General features: G+C 39.8%; 3 protein-coding genes across 5 annotated transcripts; 1 reads left to right on the forward strand and 2 right to left on the reverse strand.

The window, feature by feature from the left end:
* The first annotated feature begins 312 nt into the window (after window positions 1-312).
* dnajc8 (DnaJ (Hsp40) homolog, subfamily C, member 8) lies at window positions 313-3,820 on the forward strand. Its single transcript, XM_080044971.1, has 9 exons — window positions 313-397; window positions 1,410-1,511; window positions 2,061-2,117; window positions 2,215-2,281; window positions 2,418-2,512; window positions 2,612-2,683; window positions 2,943-3,034; window positions 3,187-3,262; window positions 3,354-3,820. Exons 1-9 carry the CDS (start codon window positions 326-328, stop codon window positions 3,474-3,476), a joined length of 756 nt encoding a protein of 251 aa, XP_079901097.1. The 5' UTR covers window positions 313-325; the 3' UTR covers window positions 3,477-3,820.
* A 386-nt stretch (window positions 3,821-4,206) lies between these two features.
* Window positions 4,207-5,494, reverse strand: LOC307264246 (uncharacterized protein; the record flags this gene model as incomplete). The annotated part of the gene is made up of 3 exons (XM_080045586.1): window positions 4,207-4,605; window positions 4,693-4,780; window positions 5,265-5,494. The coding sequence occupies 3 exons, from the start codon at window positions 5,492-5,494 to the stop codon at window positions 4,450-4,452; spliced, it is 474 nt and encodes a 157-aa protein (XP_079901712.1). The 3' UTR covers window positions 4,207-4,449.
* Window positions 5,495-5,845: 351 nt separating this feature from the next.
* On the reverse strand, window positions 5,846-15,864 carry clk2a (CDC-like kinase 2a). 3 transcript variants are annotated; one of them, XR_013845308.1, is made up of 15 exons: window positions 15,722-15,864; window positions 14,419-14,606; window positions 13,888-14,161; window positions 12,615-12,705; window positions 11,687-11,753; window positions 10,862-10,978; window positions 10,429-10,595; window positions 9,951-10,045; window positions 9,549-9,678; window positions 9,250-9,332; window positions 8,858-8,937; window positions 8,662-8,752; window positions 7,514-8,528; window positions 6,581-6,683; window positions 5,846-5,978 (listed from the first exon to the last, which is right to left on the reverse strand). XR_013845308.1 is itself a non-coding variant. In XM_080045584.1 (13 exons), exons 2-13 carry the CDS (start codon window positions 14,604-14,606, stop codon window positions 8,340-8,342), a joined length of 1,572 nt encoding a protein of 523 aa, XP_079901710.1. In that variant the 5' UTR covers window positions 15,722-15,864; the 3' UTR covers window positions 7,055-8,339. The 3 variants fall into 3 exon arrangements, 2 of the variants coding, with proteins under 2 accessions (XP_079901710.1, XP_079901711.1); XM_080045584.1 differs by lacking the exons at window positions 5,846-5,978; window positions 6,581-6,683 and having other exon boundaries at window positions 7,055-8,528; XM_080045585.1 differs by lacking the exons at window positions 5,846-5,978; window positions 6,581-6,683; window positions 12,615-12,705; window positions 14,419-14,606; window positions 15,722-15,864 and having other exon boundaries at window positions 7,055-8,528; window positions 13,888-14,025.
* Between the last annotated feature and the right edge of the window lie 207 nt (window positions 15,865-16,071).

Genomic DNA, 16,071 nt, shown 5'->3' on the forward strand with positions numbered 1-16,071 from the left:
GTATTTTGTTACTCAAGTTTCGAAGTCTCCGCCCTCAGAAGACAATATTTGCTATTTGTATTTTAGCACCTCTGTGATCTAATTTAGTTTATCTTTAAAAACAAAAAACAGGTGTTTTAACATTACCATGGCTTCTTTATTGTTTTCAGTTTAAATCGTTTATAGCATATAAAATACATACATTTATGTATTCATAAAGATGTGAGTTTTGTTTAATGGAGCGGTAAAAATGTGCTGGTGAACGTGATGTCATGAACGCACGATTTGCATTAACGGTCACGTGACGCTTTTACGTCACATGTAAACCGAGCATAGGGGGGCGAAGATGGCGGCCGCCGGAGGAGAGCCTTCTGCTCCTAATATGTCGGAAGATCTATTTAAAAACTTTATCTCTGAGGTACGTCAAAACGTATTTGAATGTATGTATTTTAGAAGAGTCCGTGGCTCCCCATGCTTAGGCGGAAGTCGATAAGTCGACCGCTCTGTCGTTTATCACCTAGGAGGCCATGAGCATCGAGCTGACGCTAAGATGCTAACGTTAACAGACAGCAGTTTCGTCTTTCTTGTCTTATCAGGACAACACCAAATATCGTCTCTTGCTTCTTACTTTCATTTTCTCAACTACCAGAATGCACTCAAATAAAATGCCAACTGGGAAAATATGAATTAGCTTCACAAGGCATTAACCAGCTCTAACCAATCACACATTAGACATGCGAGTGATGTTGTCCCATGTGTTGATGTTTCTTCTGCAGTGGAAATTGTGTTATTTATTTGCTTTTAACGTGCACTAGAATGTCATGTTTTGTTGTTGTATACTAGTGTGCTTTTGTTGGTTTTAAATATTGAATGTAACCAGGGCTTCCTTGTAAAAGAGAGATTGCTCTCAGTGGCCTTCCCTGTCTTAATATGGGTTCATTAAAACAAAACTTTACAATAATCATATGAATGAGTTCCACTTAAATATACAAACCTTCTGTTTGAGCACATGTCACGCCTAGTGTAAGGTTGCACTGTAAGTCATATAATAATATAGGGCTGCAACTAACGATTATTTTGATAATCGATTAATCTGTCGATTATTTTCTCGATTAATCGATGCGTGTTTTGGCCCGTAAAATGGTGAAAAATGTTGATAAATTTTCCAAAGCCCATGTTGACTTCCTCTTATGTATTGTTATGTCCAAAACACAAAGATATTTCAGTTTACTGTCATAATAGGATTAAAGAAACCAGAAAATATTCACATTTGAGAAGCTGAAATCAGAGAATTCAGATTTTTTTTATTAAAAAATTACTTGAAACGATTAATCGATTATCAGAATAGTTGGCGATTATTTTAATAATCGATTCGTCGATTAATCGTTGCAGCTCTATAATAATAAGACTTTTTCATTGTCATTATTTAGGTGAAGCAGATTGAGACGAGAGACTCTGTGTTAACTTCCAAGCAGCAGATTGAAAGACTGCTCAGACCTGGATCATCCTACTTCAACCTCAATCCCTTTGAGGTAAGTGTATAGATGACTTGTTTTTGATCATTAAGGCATGTATTAATTTTTCTGTGAGGTTATACAAAAGTACTGTAAAATGCCAAAAGTGAGATTGACGAGGAGGCAAATTATCCCAAGTATTGGCTTAATGACATGAAACGAGGGGAAAACAAGCAACTCATGTATTAAATGATATAACATACTACTTAATGAAGAACTTAATTGATCGATGTAATCCGATCAAATTCATAGAAATGGACATGTCAGATGTCATTTGTTTGAAACTCTTAATTTTTAGTGCCAGTGTTTTGTGTTTCATAATGTTACTACCATTTAAACTAAATCAGATTGGGGAAAAAAATGACTGTGTTGATCTTTTGGGTGAATATTATTTACAGTCAATAGGCTGACAAACTTGCCGACTTGACACTTTTATAAGAGCACAATAATATTGCCACTAGTACTCTCATAACAATTGTAATTTCAGCATAACAAATACTTTAGATCGAAGCTTTGGCCAAGAGACTTATGTGGTACAAATGATATTTATGTTCACATGCTTTTCAGGTGCTGCAAATTGATCCAGAAGCAAGTGATACGGAATTGAAAAAGAGATTTAGGGCGGTAAGGAAAAACTACCCTTTGAAGCCATGACGTAGTGATAGCGCCATGTTTTTTGTTGTTTCTTAATTCCTAATATGTGGTCTCTCAAACCGTGCAGATGTCCATTTTGGTCCATCCAGACAAAAACCAGGATGATCAAGAGAGAGCACAGAAAGCCTTTGAAGGTAAAATCCTTACATCCCTGATTACAAATATTATAAATACATATTTATGCACTATCATTAAACTGCTAAAAAAAATGATTTGTTTGATGTTACAACACTTGATTTCACGTGTACATCTTCACTTGTTGTGTTTTAGCTGTGGACAAAGCGTACAAAAACCTACTGGAGCCGGATCAGAAGAAGAGAGCCTTAGATGTGATCCACGCGGGGCAGGAATATGTGGAGCATATGGTGAGTTCAACACTCTCTTACCATTTCAAACATTCCTTTGTGTTATTTATCTCTTCTGATCTGTGTTTGTTTGCTAACAATGTATTTTTCTCCAAACAGGTAAAGGAGAAAAAGAAACAGTTGAAGAAGGATGGGAAATCATTGGACATAGAGGAGGATGACCCTGAAATGGTGAGTCCATATCAAAGAAATGTGTACAGGCAGTTTTATGAATAAATATATCAAGATTGTGAAGTCATCAAATAAATCGTAATGAAATTCAATAAAGCTGTCTCTTTTGTGCAGTGTCTTTTTATTCTGAAAAACAATTTTCCTCCTGATTATTATAGACTAATGGGATTTTCACACAATGTTATAACAATTATTTGCCATTGTCATGTAATTCTATATGGGGTTATGCATGATTGTGATACCATTTATCTTTTTCCAGTTCAGGCAAGCCGTGTACAAACAGACAATGAAGCTGTTCGCAGAGCTTGAAATCAAGAGGAAGGAAAGGGAAGCAAAGGATATGCATGAAAGGTAAATTACGCATAAATATTTCAAATCTAGCTATTGAATTTTATTTATTTTTTTAGATCATGACATTTGTGACATGATCTCATCATATTATAGCAGCATATAATCATTCAGATTATTGTGTATTACTCATTCTTTTTCTCTTAATTTACCAGGAAAAGAGCAAGAGAGGAGGAAATCGAGGTAGCAGAGAAAGCAAAGCGAGACAGGGAATGGCAGAAAAACTTTGAGGTGCGTTCTTAATCTAAATAGTATATTGGAAATGTGATGGCAATATGCATGTGGCATGTCTAAATTTACTTTTTTGTAACATGTATTTCAGGAAACAAGAGATGGGCGTGTGGACAGTTGGAGGACCTTCCAGGCCAAAGGCAAGAAGACTAAAGAGAAAAAGAACAGGTCCTTCCTCAAACCCCCGAAAGTCAAGATGGAACAGAGGGAATGATTTGAAAAATGGAACTTCATTAGATTAAACCCACTTGTGAAAAAACACCCAGGTCTGTGTATCCTCACCTCGTCGTCTGCAGTCAGCTGTGTAGTCGTCATCCCAGTCATGACACTCATCCTACGACAGCTTCTTCCTTATGACCCTGACAAACGTAGTTTTGTACTTGTTTTTTTCTTCTAATGTACATATTTGTGATCCAGAGATCATACCTGTGAAAGAGAAAATGATGCATCTTCCACTCCTGTAACCCGACGAGAAAAAATGTGTTTTGTCATTATTTTCGTTTTTTTTTAATTAAATAAAGCTTGGTCTTCTTAACAAGCCTACATGACCTGTAGTCTCCAAAGCCGGGTGTGGGAAAAGGGTCTTACAGCTAGGTTTAGGGTTCAAGGTTGTAATCATATATCACTTTACAATGCAATACAATAGTGATTAGATGTTCACACTAACTTTTAAAATGTGCTCGAAAACCTTTCTGGACCACCGCAAGTTTTGCAAATAGCGTCTCCAAGCACCTTTAGTTCCTCATGTTAAGTGTTTTCAGTAAGATACTTTCAATCAAAAACACCTGACTGGTGTTTGTTCCACAAGATTTTAAAATCTGTTAACTGCTTGATTTTCTGCATCAGATTTTTAACGATTCCAAAAAAATTAAACCAGACCAGGAGTGTGAACACTGGATAAATAAAGACAATGGGTCAGTTTTCGCTCAATTTTATAATCAGATTTCACAAAATAAATCGAAATTAGGAAGTGAATAAACAAATTTCACAAAGAATATGATCTGCATAACAAAATAAGGAACTTTTCTAAACAAATGTAGCTTTTCCCCCATTTTCTTGGATTATAAAATTACAGCTTCCGTTTTATTTCCAACTTCCGTCACCTTTCCTCTATAAGCCTTTTGTCCATTGAGTGTCTTGTCCATTGGGATTAATGGAACAGTCTCACTGTCCTTAACCGTTGGGTCTCACATGACCTTGCACGGGTCTCCTCCACCAGAAGAAGCAGCGGAGGCAGAAGCCCCATTGCTACCTCCCATCACTCCGTCCAGACTGAGGCCCTGGAAGGCTCCGAAGAAGGAATTGTCCTTTGCTGCAGCTGGTTTTCTGGCAGTGGTGGTCTTCTGCATGTGGAGGAGAGGAGGATTGTCAAATTTGAAACAGGCAAAAACATATCTGTTGTCACTAAATGTAGGTTACTGCTGGCTTACCCTCGGGAGGGTGTGCTGGCTCCTGAAGTAGGTCCTTCTGACGGTCCTCTCGGCATTCTTCTTGGCCAGTATGGCTTGCTGTCGTTTCCTTTGGGGAACAGCACATTGAGCGACATGAGACATGGCACATGGGCAAGCAGCTTATTTGCAGCCTTATCCTCATTAACCTCAATGTGTTGGGGTCAAAAGTCTCAGCTGGATAACGTGACACGACACAAATACTTATACATTGAGTAACTATCCTGTAGTAGAGAAATACATTAAAATTATACTTGAAATATGTGCAATTGATCTTCAAAACTTTGCATGAACTAATGTTACCATAACACCCCAAAATAAGTTATTTTGAAGCACACCAGCAACGTATCAGAATGCAGCTGGGAACTGACAATCGAGAAAATAAATGTTGCAGCCTTCATTGATGACTTTGATTGTTCGTGCCTACATGGAGGTGTTATAATATTAGGCTACAGATACAGAAATACAAAAATATCACAGTGAGAAAAGTATGATCATAACCATTTTACAGCTAGATTAATATGTTGGAATCCAATCTTGTGAGACAATCCTACCTTTCCCTCTTCAGTTCCTCCTGGTAAAGTCGGAGCCAGGAGTCCGGGACTTTCTGGCTACTGCAGGGCAGGCTTCTCCTCCTGCTGCTGACGCTTTTCCTGCGGCAGAAGCTGCTCCTGCGGCCCGAGTGCTGGCTCTTCTTGGCCCCTCTGTTGGCCGGGGTGCTTTTCCCCGACACGCAGCTGGTGAACTGCTTCAGGGGACTGCCCAGCGACATGAGGGAATCCATTTCAGAGCACTAATATGCACTATTGTCTTGGATGGACAAAAAGTGTTTGTTGCTCCTCTTCTTTTAATTTACACCAGGAATTAGGCTTCTATCTGCAAATACAAAGAATAACATGTTAGAATCAAATCCATTTGTATTAGGAGCATTATTTTATCGTGTTGCTTAATTTCCTGTTAAAAATGCCAATAAGGGAAAAATAAATAAAAACAATATATTGTACTAGGCTTTAAGGAACAATATGACTCACCTGTAATGGTACAATGGACAAAAAATCTGCAGATACTATGATTAGTCAAAGCAGAGTCACAGATGCTGAGACTCCGTCCGCTGCCTTGCTTCCAGTACTTTTGTTTGTGTAGGCTAGTTGAACACACGTCTGCTCTTATGGGGATTTGACTTGTGACCTTGTTGGTCCTTTCTGGAAAAGGATTAGCCGAAGACGCAAAAGTCGTTTATCTCATTAGTGGAGTAGTTCCAAACATACCTGCACAGAAACAATTTTGTTTACATGTGACCACTGAAATAGCTCATAGTTTGTGGGCGGGGGGAGAGTACTTTTAAAATGCTGTGGCTGAACTTTGTTGAAAAATCACAATTAGGGAATACTTGTATATTACGTGCTTTGAACAGCTGATGGGATCATTTGGTAATACAGAGGGAGTCAGACAGCTGACATGTTGTCAACACTGAAGAGGCAGGAGGTGACGTAGAGAGGATTTTCCATCCTGCCCCAGAAAAGAAAGGAGGACTACCTCATTGACTATGGAGGCTGTTAAGCATTGAAGTAGTCACAAAGTGAAATGATTAATATAATTTGATTCATTCGATCAGAGAACTCAGAACTGATTCCAGAGAAGGCAAGACTCCCAAATGCACCCATGCACAAAAATGACCTGGCTTCAATTCTCCAGGATACTACCGCACTGTGGAAACTGAAAATAGTAAATTCTTAAAGCATATTTTTAGCAGGGATTTATGCCATGTTGCATACAACACCAGTCATATTGTTTGCTCTGGCCACCAAGCAGAATAATACATTCATTCCCAAGACACGTGCGAATGAGAGCAATGAGGGATCTTAATTACCGGCAGCTTGGGGAAGCCTGCGGGATGAAGCATCCATACACTTGTTGCCACCGCCGATCTCCCGTGTTTCCATCTCATCTTGACACGGTGACACTTGAGTAGGCTTTGGGAGGGAATAAGAGATTAATTTTCAAGAAATGAACAGCAATGGAAAACACACAGTAGGTACCTGTACATGTCGAGGCCAAGAGGACTTAAAGACATAATCTAAAGTAGTTCCAATTAAAACTAGATCCTTCTAGTAGTTCAAAGATTTAAATGTCTTGAGCTTGAGCTTCATTCTTGAGAAATTACAAGTTTTAGCAGTTGTAAAATTGTAGACACAAGTTAACCAATATGTTAATTTTCTTGTCAACAATACATCAATCAGAATTTAATCATTGGACAATTGAAAAATTTTCTACTTTGTCACTCTGACCTGTCTGTACATCATCCAACAGTCAGTGAGGTAAGAGACGGACTCAGACACAGAGATATTTAAAGACAGAACGTCTCCCTTCAGCTACCACAGGGCCAAACTGATACTGAGAGCACCGTCCGTAACCCTTTGGTAAGGAGGACATAACTTTAATTCTACACAATCATACATATATACAGTTTTTATACGCTTTAATTTCATACAAAAAAAAACATGTCATGTACAGTTGGGGGGTGGAGACTATGACCTAGAGGAACTCAAAAATAAATACTGTCAACAGGAGTGACGTGTGGCTCATTGGCTGCCACCAGGAGCTGTGTGCTTTACCTCAATAGGGAAAACTTTGGATCTGACCATATCATACAAGGAGAAGGCAATTTTTTTGTGTTTAAAGTTGTGTGAGGATGTTCCAGGCTAACGCAAAACATTAACATAAATGTATCACCCACCCCTATATACATATACACACACACACACACACACAAGTAAAGTATTGCATAACGTAACAAACATACCTATCAAGAAGACAGACCACAGAGGCCTGTGTGTGGAGTGTCCATCATTATTATCTCATTGGCGAATAATAACAGGCCTAATGTCCAGATATTGTGGGCAACAGTCTCCGTTTAAGGGATAATCCTTTTACACATAAAAAAATAAACATGGAAAACGATATGCAATGCAAGTACTCACTTAAGAAAAATGTAAACAAAAATGAGACACTTATCTCTCTCTCAGCTGGAGATACTTGCCATTTCCAAGAAAATATGATATTCAATTTGAATGATTTGAGCATAATAAAATATCTTGCATGTTTTCATGTTTAGAATTATGTGGGTGAGGACTTGCGCTGCATATGCAGCTCTTTTTCCTGTTACCTTCCCTTAGACTTCTGTATCGGAAGACATTTCTGACTTTTTGTATAACCGTTTTTGTAGTGCTTGAATTCTTTTTTTTCCACATGCTGATGCAAAGAATAGCCGGACGGATGAAAGGGAGAAAGGGGATTCAGAAGTCAAATGGAAGAACAGGAGCTGCATAGAGGGCTCCTTTTGAGGCTGTGGCCGCTGGAAAAGACTAACTCACTCAGTTCCAGTCTTCTCTGGGTAAAAGATTAACTTTCACTCGTTTCCAGTCTTGGTCTCTGCTGCAAAAACATGCCTTGTGTGGCTGCAGAGATGGACGCCGGAGGGGCAGGGTGGAGGAGCAAGAAGTTAAGGAGTCCATGCTTTAATGACAAACGACAGAACATCCAAAAGCCCCGTTTAATTCAACAGTTCACCTGCTCCACATATAAAAGACTTGATCTCCTCTGTTATTCAGTCTTATGAGGCCCTTGGGTCACCGGCTGATGTCCCGGTTGCCCTCCCAGGTCTTGCTGCTCGTTGCTTCTCCTGCCCCTCTGTTCTCAAAGAAAGGATGTTTGAGGGAGTCGGTCAGATTCAGTCTCTTGGTGGGCTCGTACTCCAACATGCTTTCGATGAGGTCAAACAACTGATGGTGCTCCTCAGCCTCCGACAGCAAGTACCGCTGAAGGGGAAACAAGAAAAAAATGAAGAATACTGAGGGACTGTACAAAACAAAGATATTAGGTAGAATGCACTTTCAAGCCCTGCTAGTTATCACATTTCTTTCTTTTCTACTGTCAATCCCACCCTCTTACCCTCAAGGGTTTGCAGTTTTCTCTGACGTATTTCCCCGCTGAGGAGCTTTCGTCCCAGTCCAGGCGGCCGCGATAGAAATACTTCTGCTTCCTGAGAGGGGACAGAGATCAATGTGAGCTGTTTTTGCTTGATGTTTACTATATATTTTTTAAATAAATTATGCTTATGTGAAAAGAGGACGTTCTATGTTCTGACCTCGTCTTACGAATCATCCTCGATGGCACTGGACCCAGGATTCTCTCCATCATGGCCAAATGCTCCCTGTTGTCGTGAGTCTGAAATAAATGAGTTACACAAACCACAATTCAGCAGGAAAGAGGAATAGGAAGAAAAGGAGAGACTGATTCAGAAGATAATCTGTGTTTAACTACTGCTGGTCCTGCTGCTACGGACAGTCAGGGCTCACACATGACAACAGATTTACACGTGTAGATGAGTATGTGTCACTGTTTATTGGGATATAGGCCAAATTATCCATATCAAAACTAAAAGATCTGTTCTAACTGACCTAATTTTACAGAGGTCTGACTGAGGCCATGGACTCAGTCTACTGTTCCCCTGAAAGGAACAGTAGGGTGACATCGTACCTGAAAGAGGGTGAAGCCCAGGTAGTACTCAAAGAGAATGCATCCAATGCTCCACGTGTCACATGGATATGTCCATCCAAGTTCTGAAGGACAAAAAAAAAATCAAATGCATGAATGAAAACACTTGTTTCAACTTGTAAGACGCAGCCTGTTTCTACAAGAACTTGTAAGAAAATGTTCTGTATGAGAGCAAAGTAGAAATAAATAAGTTGATCCAACTGAAGAAGCCACAGGTCTTGTCTGGACCTTTTTTATTTATTGGAACTGGGATATGTGCAAATAATCAAATCTTTACTCGCCTAGTATGACCTCAGGGGCCCGGTAATGCCGCGTGGACACAATAGTGCTGTGGTGCTCGTGGTCAAAAGTGGCACTGCCAAAGTCCACAACACGTACTGCCGTGCTCTTCACCGTCCGCTCTTCTCGTTTCTGCATGAAAAAAATAAAACATAAGTGTTTCTCAGAACTGCTGAGCTTTAATGGACTTTCCCACAAAAGATTATGCAAATTGGGTCTGAAAGCAGCTGTGGGTGTTTCATGAGACCTCTAAGCAATATGTATTGGCAAAATTGCAAGAAAATATCAACAATGGTCAGTATCACAGCGAAAGCGGGACTGGCTTTTCAGATTTGATACCAACCACTTAAGTCTTAATACCAATAAAGTTTTTATTTTGTCTTTTGCCTTCTACAGCATCTTACCTTCTCTACATTGAAGGACATTGTGAAGTCCGAGTTGACAAATAAGATGTTCTCAGGCTTCAGGTCTGTGTGTGTCAGCTTATTGTCATGGAGAACTATGAAGAAGAAAACATGGAGGAAATTGGTTAATTGGTGTTCACTTTTGACATTATCAATCTACTAAACATGTTGTGTGCTGATCTTAATTTATTTAACAGTAGATGAATAGTATACAACAACAAAAAAATACACATTCACTTATACTAGAGCCAGGGATTTTGCATGTGAGCCTAATTTCCCTCATGAAAAGCTTAATAGAAATACTCCTCCGCCTAGCCTTTGGCACTATTATGCCCTCATGTGGCTAAATGCTGCCCACCACAAACAATAGAGGCTTTGTAGTCAATAGTCCAATCAATTTTTAGGCAACTAGTAAAGACAGTTTATTTTGTACTTTCATTTAAAAAAAATATATATATATATATTTTTTTTAACTTACATTTCACGGAGAGGCATAGTTGGTAGGCCATGTGTCTGACCTGACAGAGTGAGTAGGGCAGGTAGTTGTTTTCCTTTAAAAAGTCGAAGGTGCTGAGAGCTAGCAACTCAAAGGAGATGCACATGTGACCGTGGTAGTCAAACCAGTCATACATCTGTACACACAGGCTGAAAGATACACAGAACAAAGAGAGTTTGAAAGTTATTTATGCATACGCAAATCAACATAGACAACAGTTACATGAAAAATATGTATATAGACTAATCTAGCACAACAGGTCTCTATGATGTAAGTGCTTCCAGGAAAAGGGTGAGGCTTTTGATGAGTCTACTGACATGAGTATGACTATTGTGGAGAGAATTAAAGTCAGTGATACTTAGGGGTAAGAAGAAGCCCATTTAGTCGCAGTATCAAAATACTCATGCATACTCACAATTTGTTATCAGGATCCTTTTCATTGATCTTCTCTAGTACATTTATTTCCAGACGAGCTGCTTCCTTGTATTTTTCCACATTCTTGATAATTTTCAGAGCGACATGAGCTCCTCCCCTGTTAAACATTACAACAGTGTGAGGCCAAAATCAGAGGAAGTATAACATAAAAAAGACATTACATTTGCATGTAAAGCTCACTTTGGAGGAATTGCAGACACAAAAGTGACTAATGTAAGGATTTTACTTTACAGTAAAAGTCTTAAAAATATACATATAGTAATATGATTTCAAAGTGGAAAAATGAGAAGTCACTCCATGTAATGAGCAAAGGATTTTTGTAAGTGATACATTCTTGGTGCCCTGACCACAAAAAGAGAATTTCTGCCCATTGTACATTTTTAGCACTTGCACAAGACAACAATTCTTCAACTACTAATCCAACAGGGAGGGCACAGTTTTCATTAACGCCCAAGAGACTAACATACTGCAGACCTAATTTTCCTGCAGTAAACTCATCATGTGATCAACAAAGGCAGCAGAATAAAACAGTCAGCACATTTGAAGCTGTGGATAATCGGATGGAGATGTTTTTTAAACCCTCGCTGGAAACAGCAAAAAAATAAAATAAAATAAACAATAGTAATGGTGGATGTTAAATATTTCAAATGTTAAATATTCTCCCCGTCTCATTTGGCTCAGGTGTAACCCATAAGAGGAAACACACTTCAAATGAAGTGCAGTTAGCAGGTATTCCTGCTGGTAGTCTTCTAAATAGGACCCCAGAGGTTGACAGCTGTTGTTTTCAGTGTTAACTGACACACACCTGCGATGGTCAATGCACTCCATCACCCTCCCAAAGGTGCCTTCGCCTAAAGTGCTGCCAATCTCATCTGCAACAACACAACAAAGAGAGAAAAGGAAGAGAGAGGGAGAGCGGGGACAGAAACCACAGGAGCATTAGACAAGTGGACGTATGTGGAAGAATACATAATGCAAAAGTGTGGACAGGCGAATTCTAGCAATTCTAGCGCCCATCCCCTTTTCGAATAGCTGCCTATTCAATCTGGCAGGCTCGAAACGCGTCAAGGTATTGTTTGATAACTAAATGCATAGCGCTAGGATACAAAAGGGGCAAATGTAAAACGCCCCCTTTCTTCAATGACTAATTTGCAGCCATCGGAAATAAGGGCACATCCGTTCAAGATGTGTCCATCTTTGCCCAAAAAGGACACCGAAGTAATGAGCAAAACTGGGAAAATGATTAGTATTTCTACTAAACAATCCATGATCCTGAACATTATGAATGTATTAATATAAACTATGTGTGTGCTGGTGGTACTTAATAGGTAATGTGCATGTTAGATGTCTATAAAAATGAAATAAAAAAAGAATAAAAAGAAAATCCATGTAACCCTCACAGTGGAGAATAGTTATCTTAAGTTACAGGTTTAAAACTGAAACGCAAACGGAGACAAACAGCTGCAAATGGGATTTTAAGTTTAGAAAAAGTCAAGTAACCTGTGAAACATCAGAAAATGCTCCACAGCTTAAAATCCTAGAACAAAAAAAAGATGAACGCATCTAAAGTCCCTCTCAAAATCTTCCCAACATTTTTTTTTGCAATCCACCCTGCTATTTCAGCTAGAGCGAAGAGCATTCTAGCAAAGGCACTCTCTCCCATGTCATGTAAATGCTCTATGCTTTAATACTCATATGGAGAAGGGTTACGATAGAGTAGTGGCAGTGAGTACATCTCTCTTGCAGGACGTCCCCACTCCGACAGATCAGGTGCCCTTCCTCGTCGTCCCTCACACTCAGTGCCCGCGTCCGGCTGTCACTCCGCTGTTTTCACACCCAAACCGCCATCAGCAGCACGCCACGACACAACCGGAGGGAACAGGGGATTTTCAGGGGCAGCCATGGCGTCAGGCGGCACAGGTAGACGAGGAGGGAGGAGGAGAGTGGTGTTGGTGGTAGTTGTGGTTGTAGGTGGGTTTGGTGGTCATGGGGCGATTCACGCATGACACCACGTGAAGGAAATATATAACGATAGGGATATAGTGCAAGGGAACAAGTCAAAGATCACATTGTTGTCCTCTGCTCCTCTCCCCCCTCTACCTTTAAACCACAGCTGCTTACAAACAAGGAAGCAACTGGCAGATCCACACATCAACGCAAAAACCAATTCAGACAATGGTATAACTAACTTATAAAGTTGACTTTTCAGAGTAATGAAAGAAGGAAAATAAAATGAGGGCCAAATGTAATCAAGCAGGATACGTTTAAAGATAGCCTCCAATAAATATACTATATTTCAAATTAAACCCCTCACTTGATGTCAAACTACTTATTACAAAAGTGTGGTTGAGTAGAACTCACACATAAGATGCATCTGAACAAATCTTAAGACATTCTAAATGTCAATAAATTCAGAAAAATTCTGCTTTCAATTTCAATTTCAATCTAATTGTTGTCTTGGTGTTTGGTAGAACATTTTCACTTTTTTTATTCTATGAACACTAAACTTCACGAGTGGCCAGCCAACTGTGACCACAGTTATTAGGGACCATTCCAGAAGAACTGACAACATACAAAATAAAGCTCTATAAAAAAAAGGTAGGGCCAGAGACATTCAATTAAGAGTGACCAGGTGTAACTAGGCATTTAAAAAGAAACATTAAGAAAGCTGTGACGGGTGTGTATCTGAAGAGCAGCAAAAAATAGTTGTTGGTCATTAATGAACTACTGAGAAGACTTTGCATAAAAATGAAAATGCTCTGCCAAAAAGAAATGCCAATGCAAGGAAACCCCAATTAAAAATGTTTAAAAAAAAAATCTAACAAAACCCCACAGACTAAAACAAAAACCAAAATCATAAAGATTGTACTACTTACCAAATCTAGGAGCTGTGAAGAAGAAATGGTTAAAGAAAAGTGACAGAAAGAGCTGAGTGGAAGAGACAGAGATGGAAGGAGAGAGGGTGAGGAGAGGTAAAAAGACAATCTCAGGCATAGCTGTACTCACCGAGGATGATTGGCTATAGGACCTGGTTCTACGCCGCCTTCGTTTGTGCTTACGCCTGCTGCCTTTCCGCCGATACGACTCGTCTCGCTCCCTCTCGCGGCCCCGCTGGTAGTCGTACACGTTTGGGGAGAAGTCGCGTGGATAGTAACTTTCGGCTGCTCCATGTGGCTTCCGGTCGCGGTCTCGTTCTCGGCTCTGGTCCAAGCGTCTGTATCCCTCGCCGTATCTTCGGTCAAATGGCCGCTGCTCTGTAGAGCGATTTTCAAAGCTACGACTGAACCAAGGGACAGAGGCACACATTAAAAGTCTACATACTTGCCAAGCAACCAAACTTAAAATAAACAATCTGCAGAGTTGGTAGTGTAAAAGGGCACACTCACTTTGAGTGCCAAGAAAGTGTACCACGCTTGAGCGAGGTACGGAGCACTCTCACTGGTAAAACAAACTAAACTCTAGGCGTCATGCCTTCTGTGAGTGTGCCATAATCTACATTTTCAGCGTAACAAGTCAAACAAATGTCAATATACACACCTCCTTGAGCGTGCAAAACTTCCTTCCTGTCTCTGTCCCCGTCCCCTTCTGTCCCGGTCACTGCTGGAGGAGAAAGAAGGCGTTCTTCTGTTCCGGCGTCTTCGTCCTCTGTCTCTGTCTCTGTAACGGTCCTGGTAGCTGCTTCGACTTTCTCTGTCCGAAGACGAGCATCGTCTAGTGGGAGGCATCTAGTAGGTGATATGTTGGACAAACAAAAAAGTATGTAGATTTTTCTTTTAAAGAATGGAGGGCCTGACTGAGACAAACATGCTATTCATTCATGGAATGCTCGCAGAAACAATTTAACTTAAATCTTCTAGAGTTTTTCATGATCACATTCGTCTTGCCCCATAATCACATCAGTGGAATAGCTGTCCAGTGCCAGACTTTAAAATGATTCATGGGCGCCAGTAGAAGCAGTTGTAGTTGACAACAAATGTTTGAATCTGATCAGCAACTCACTGAATATTTAAGCAACCTGAAACAGTAAGTTGTGGCACATCATGCATCTACTCTGTCTGAAGATGTAAACATTTATTCCACTATTTAATAAAGTTGCAATTGAGGAAAAAAAAATTCTCCTTAAAAATCAGACCAAAGGAGTTGTTTGACAAAAATTTAAAGTAAAAATACAAAATAAAATGCGGTTGTGTATCCATAGTCATATTGATACAACCAAACCACAAAAGATCAACACATCAACTTTCACATCCAATAAGATGAAGCATGCAGTCTTTGCAATCTGTGCAAAGCAGGTCAGAGAATAGTGTTTAAATAATAATAACATTGTAGCATGATCCTGTTGACGATTAACAACTCCGCCACTGGTTAGCGCGAATAGCACCGCTTCAAAACAATCGAAAACGATCAACTGCTCGATTTTAACACCACATAACTGATAACATTCAGCCATTGCCAGTATATCACTAAGTAAACTGGTTAATGTAAGATCCTTTACATAAACGCATTACAGGTTCATAGTACGTTCTTGTTTTTAGTCCTACCATGTAAACGAAGCACTGCCCTGCCCTTGACGCTTTAAATATCACTGAACGATTGGATAATATATGTTTATCACTCAATATTAACCTGTAAATATAAACAGCAAAATTACTTCAAACTCCATCCAACAACTTACTGACCAACAAGCGACGCACTGAGTAATAGCATTAGCAACATTAGCTAATGTAAATAACTTGGCCGCCATCTTAGCTTCTAGCTAAACGGCTGCTCTCGCTAACCGTCGCACTAACCATGTTTTTTAGGACCGCGACTCCGTTAACGGCCCTAGAGTGACACTTACCGTTTTAGCAGCGAGGCCCGTGCGCTTGTCCCACAAGAAATCCGTGGTGGCGTTCCAGTTTTTAGTTTTTTGGTTTAAAGTCCGAGCTAGCCCCGATTTTCAAGGATCTGTTGCTAGCAGTCAGCCAGCTTTTTTTTCAAGTAGTTCTGGTTCTGGCTGGTGGTGGTGCTAATGCTGCGTTCAAGACAACTCGGGCGCGCAGAATTTCCCAGTTGTAATTTCCATCTGCACCACTCTAAACGTAAACAAAAAAACATGACTTACCATCTTTTGGTCTATGCCTGTCATCTAATACAAGTTATCTTACATGATAATGTGAACAGGTAAAGGCCTGATAAGAAAATAGGTCA

The sequence above is a fragment of the Ammodytes marinus genome (genome assembly GCF_949987685.1).
Source record: "Ammodytes marinus genome assembly, chromosome: 17".
Lineage (NCBI taxonomy): Eukaryota > Metazoa > Chordata > Actinopteri > Uranoscopiformes > Ammodytidae > Ammodytes > Ammodytes marinus.